General features: G+C 34.5%; 1 protein-coding gene across 1 annotated transcript in view; it reads left to right on the top strand.

Moving 5' to 3' along the window:
* The first annotated feature begins 285 nt into the window (after positions 1-285).
* Positions 286-5891, top strand: part of BMP5 (bone morphogenetic protein 5) — a 397705-nt gene continuing 392099 nt past the window's right edge. Inside the window, exon 1 of the mRNA XM_053710397.1 lies at positions 286-808. Coding sequence (XP_053566372.1) covers positions 337-808 — 472 coding nt within the window. The 5' untranslated portion in view covers positions 286-336. The remainder of the gene's footprint in view (positions 809-5891) is intronic.

Below are 5891 nucleotides of genomic sequence, written 5' to 3'. Positions count from 1 at the left end.
GAAAACTTTAAAAAAATTAGCAGCCTAGTGAGAAAATTGCTCCCAGAGAGTAAGAAAGTGTATTGATTGGCTGGACAAGATATGGAAATAACTGTAAGAGCATTTTATTTGATGGATTATTTCATTCAACAGTTTCTATATAGAAGATACTGACAAAGAACACTTGGACATAACTTCAGTAGAAGTGCTGGTCAGCTCTGTAGAGAGATTAGTACCAATTATGTCCCATGAAGAAATGACATTGACATAAGGGGTATTGCCTAACTGCTGATAAAACTGGGAATCCTTTGCTGTTAGAATCAGTAAGCGAAAGGCAGCAGATCCAGGCTACTGAAGATGAACCAAGTTAAGTATTTCATGAAGGTGGTTATAGGTTTGCTTTGGGGTTGCTTTGTGGTGCAAGGTTTAGGAGAAAATCATGTCCACTCCAGTTTCATCTATAGGAGACTGCGGAATCACGAAAGGAGAGAAATTCAGAGAGAAATACTCTCTATTTTGGGGTTACCCCACAGACCTAGACCATTCTCACCCGGAAAGCAGGCTTCTTCTGCACCACTTTTCATGCTGGACCTGTACAATGCCATGGCAAATGAAGAAGAACATGAGATGCTGGAATACACAATGACAGGAGGAATGCTGGAGAGCAGAGGGCTGAGGAAGGGTTACCCTGCATTTGCCAACGGGTATTCCAGGAAAGCCCAGTCTTACCGTGCAGCTCAGAGGACCACACAGAGCCCCCCTTTGGCCAGTCTCCATGATACCAACTTTCTCAATGATGCTGACATGGTGATGAGTTTCGTTAACTTAGGTAGGAATTAGATTTGACTATAAATGTACATGGAACCCGAGCTCACAGTTTCATAACATCTTACATTCCATCTCAGTAATCGCATAATGTGTTCAATGTTCTTGTGTATATATCACTATTCTTAACTCGCATGCCATCATGTCCTAATCACTGACATATTAGACCTTAAATATTGGTTATCGTTTTTGACAGCAAATGGTTAATGGTTCTGAAACTTTATTAACAGAACACTAGGTTGTAGCCAATAGCAATGGATGTTTAACAATGCAAATAAAAACATTAATATCTCCAGTAATAATAGTATTTTAAATGTTCCAAATTGCAATTATATTTATGTTTATTGCTGTCTGCTGGGTAAATATATCTGCATTACAGGAATCTTAATTTACCAATAGCTTTTACCTTTGTAATAGGTACTGTAAAGGTAATAATTGCTTATTATAACCTTATTGTGGTAGCTATGTACTGATGCTTGCTAAATGGAGGTGCATTTAGTGTAAGTAATGCAGATTATCAACTTTTCAAACATTATTTTCTTAAAGAGAATACAATTGCTCTGCTATGCCTGGCACTTTGATTATTTAATTGCAAGTTATAGGGTTGAATCACTGATACATTACACAGTTGCAACATTCAAAGAATATATTATTAGCGCTGAATGACTGATACTCTACCCAGTTGCAAAATGAAAACTGTTGTAATTATATTTGTTACTTCAATCAGTATGTGGTTATGGGGAAGTATCACTAAAGACACAATACTTATACTTACATATACACAAATGATTTCATTGTGTGCAGAAATCCTATTTAAATTACATTGGGATTTTATTTTTTATTTTATTTTAGTTATTGCTGGCAGTTATATTATACAAATTATGTTTTAGCAAATTCAGTGCAGGAATAAACAAATCGTTTAAGACAGAAGCCGTGTTTAGATCACCGTGGGATCCTGCCAAATGCGGACAAGCCGTGTTAACATGAAAACGAAAAATAAACACTAACTGCTGAGAGAATCCTAACCATGCAGTTACATATCAATAATACTTGTCAGACAAATCTCAAGTACAGAACTACATAGCTATACAGCAGTGTTGCTTTTGTAATACTGTTTTATTTCCTGTAACAAATTCCCTCTTTTTGCAAATATTAAAAACTGCCACAATGAATGAAAATATGTAAGATTAAAAAGAAAAAAAAAAGATGGAATGAGTTAAAAAGAATTATTGGGATATGAATTTTAGTTTCTAAAAAAAAAATAGAATTACTAGACAGACATACAACAAAATAGAACACTGACCCCTTTGTATTACTAAAACAAACAAATCACCTATATAATTTCTTAGATCATTAGCTTTGGGGTCAGATCAAGCATATACATTTCAGAAAATAACTATAGTTCATTTGTCATTGGAAACAGTATGGGTATATTTTTTAAAAAATGTTTTATTTTTTTTATTTTCAGTTAAGTTACCCATATCAGTTATTGTATTAAAAAAATAAAGTTATCAGTGCCAGTGTTATTATAATTATATAAAATATTTGTGCTATATTTAGGGAAAAAACTTTAAAAATGATAAATTAAGGAAAAATATCTACAAAAGCCCCTTACTTGCTGTATCAGGAAGGAAACGATTAGTTAAGCTTTGTGCACCCTGGCAAGAATATATATTGGGCACTGAATTCAGAAACCAATTCTGTGCTAATAATATTAAGACATAAGACAAACAAGTTAAATAGAACCAGATATTGGAAACAAAAGCTGCAATTGTATTCTGATTTCTTCATAAACCTTCCAGTCAAAATCAGTTTTGAACTTCTCACCTTTAAAAAAGCACATTAACTGGTCTTATAATTCCATTTAAATTAGGCCACTCTAGAAGTTTAGCAGCAGGCACAAATGAACATATTCATCGCTTAGATAAACAGTACTTGAAATGTCACACAGTGCCATTAAAATGTTTGAAGCACAATTATGAAAGAAAATATATATAGAATACTCATAACTAATCAAATACTAACACTAACTGCTGAGTGGTTAGAAAAGTAGAGAAAAGATAAATACTAGGGTACCTGGAAAATATACATTTTCTGTCCATACAAACCACAGTTTGCTAAAAAGCAAACAAAGTGTTAGTGGTTGAAAACATGATGTATATAGAATATTTCTTGCAAATAATAATTTTATTTGTGCATGTCATGTAATGATAACATCAATTAAATGTTCAGGCATCAGAGTTTTGGTGAATTTATAAAGAATGCACTAGCTAATATTAGCTTTCAGTTGTAGCATCACCTTAAGAGGCTTTTTGTTATAACATAAGGTAAAGGTTCAAGTTGGATTTAAATGTAAAATTATCCCTTGTATGCATATTTAAAGACCCAAATAATAGTTTACCTCTAAACCAATATTGTTTATATGAAAACTTATTTAAGGAGGATTATGGGTATGGTAATTAAAAAAATACATTAAATCCAAATCAATTAAAAAATGGTTTAGCGACGATTTTCATTAGTTGCCATAACAATACTTATCCAAATAATGTTCTTATAATTGCAGAGAATTACAAAGTATGTTTTGGGAGCAGAGGAAAACAAATCATATTTATTTTTCTATCTGACTCAGATGCCATTTTTGCCCAATCCGAGATAAACATTTACTAGGCACATATTAACTTTTCACATATCTTATTAAAGCATAGAGGCTTGATTCAAAGTATACACTGCTTAACACGCTTTGTGACAGTGTATAAGTTTGACATTTAAATTTGCAGATAACTATTTTTTTCCAATTTTTGAGTTGTTGGATGGAAGACCACAAACTTCTATTGAAGTTAAGGGGTTAAAACAGAGACTAGTTCTCATCTATTGCAATTAACATCTTGGATAGTTTCTGCTTTACCTAAATATAATAAATGAGATCAAAGATGAATAACATCAGACACACGCCCCAAAATGAATGCTTTGTTATACAGCTTAGGTAATAACTAACTATTCCAAACATGTTATATGGTAGGAATAATGTGTCCCGGCAGTGAAAGAGTTGAGTACGGATTACTGTAGGGTGAAGATGAAAGGCTAAACCCCCTTTAGCTTGACATCTAAAGGTTTGACTTAATTCGTCTTTTCATAGTATGTATTTTAAATGGAATTGTTACTAGGAGGCTTTGCTGTGGCTAAACTCCACTGGCATCATCCAATTGTATTAAAAAAAGGGGGGGGGGGGGGGGCTGTAATGATTAGATTATTATTCACTTATTAATCAGTTTTGGAGAAAAAAAGGTTGAATTTAACCCTTTGGTCTTCAGAGAAGGTTTTGCTGAAATAGATTACAGTGACAGTATGCAGCTGTTGATAAATCAAGATAGGGATGGTCATGTTCTCTCTTATTGTTTTTAATAAGTGTGTTTATATTTAATTAAATGACCACCGCCTATTCCTAGAGCTAAATAGGACACTCGCTGGGGTCAGTGCGATCACATTCTTCTCAAACCTTGCTTAACTTTTCCCCTCAAGGCTGACTCATGCTTTAAATCAATTGGTTCCGGTTTTAATTTATACATCAAGGTTTAAATTAAGCTCCAAGCGGTTGAAAATGAACAGTTTATTAAGTGCCAATTGCAGCCTTCCATTTCTGGAGGAATCCCCAGGGTTTCCTTGGGTTGGGTCTTTTTTCAATAATTTAGAAAAGTTTCCCACACTCTTGTCCTCTATCTTATGTGTTTTTTTCTCTTTTTCCTTTTGTTCTGCTAAAGTCAGTCCTTTTTCATTATTTGACAATTTTATTTGTCCAGGGGCTACAAAACTGTCCTGCAAGGCAGGTGAGAGCAGTCAGCATCTTTCATCCTCCCAAGTAAAGGAAATCAGGGGAAAACGCCTCTGATGGGATCACAGAAACTTTCCTCTTATGTTAGATCTGTCATTTTTTTCTATATGGAATACTCTTAAAGGGACTTACACATCAAAATGAAACCTTCATGATTGAGAGTACCCACATATAACTTACCTTTCAATTTGCTTCTACTATGAAATGTAAATATTTACTTCGTATATTTTGTTACAATGTATAAATAGGCTGCCATGGAAGTGGCAATGCACTTCTGGGGCTAGCTGTTGATTGGTGGCTACACACATATGTCTCCTGTCATTGGCTCACCAGATGTGCTCAGCTAGATCCCATTAGTGCATTGCCTCTCTTGAGCTAAATTTAACTATGTTTTAACCCCTTTGCAAGGGTTAAACACATACACAATACTAACATGCTGCAACATAAGAACATTTTCTTTTTAGACTTTTTTCATCTTACATTACACATGTTTTACTAATATGATTCACATGGAACATTACATCCATAACTTTGGTTTCAGTAAAGTTATGTTTCTTCGTTTTCTCTTTTAAGTTTAGCATTTCTGACTCCATGGGGCAGGGGGATCTTTAGCCAGCGGTATAGAAAAAGAGAGCACCCTCTAATTATCCAAGAATATCTTTCACTGCGATACCAGGAACACGCTTTTGAGTTATGGGCTGTTTCAGACTCCATCTGTCAAAGTCCTGGGTCTAGTTACTTTTGAGATGGAAAAAAGTCTGTTTTTATACCCCATGGCCTTACATTACCCTGACATGCTCTGAGGTTTGCATCTTTACCATGGGTCTGTGGCATATATAATCCACGTTTAATAATAGTTTTGTAGTCGTGGGAAAGTTATTAAGGCTTTCTGTTATAGATATAAGTGGCAGTGTGGGTGACTGGATCACACATGGGAAGAGATCACAGGCAAACAAGAGGTGCCATTGTTCTCTCTTGGTAAATTTATGAATGACTCACACTCCAGTTAAGGTTTATATTTTATTGGTTATGGTTTAAGGTTTCCCCATTTGCTTTTCTCATCAAATGAGACACCAGGATGCAGTTTTCCAACTAAAATAGTTTAGGCAAAGTGTATTCTCAGTTTAGATATCTGCAAACAAGGCTTGTAAAGTGTGACACTGAGGTGACAATTCTTTCTCGGGGAATCGGTGTATAATTATGGTTTTAGTTGGTGGTATGACATGAACTTATAATACTCCATGGAAAACCTTTTTTA

The sequence above is a fragment of the Bombina bombina genome, chromosome 4 (assembly GCF_027579735.1).
Source record: "Bombina bombina isolate aBomBom1 chromosome 4, aBomBom1.pri, whole genome shotgun sequence".
Classification (NCBI taxonomy): domain Eukaryota; kingdom Metazoa; phylum Chordata; class Amphibia; order Anura; family Bombinatoridae; genus Bombina; species Bombina bombina.
The sequence above is the reverse complement of the archived record's forward strand: the minus strand, read 5'-3'. Positions and strand labels throughout refer to the sequence as shown.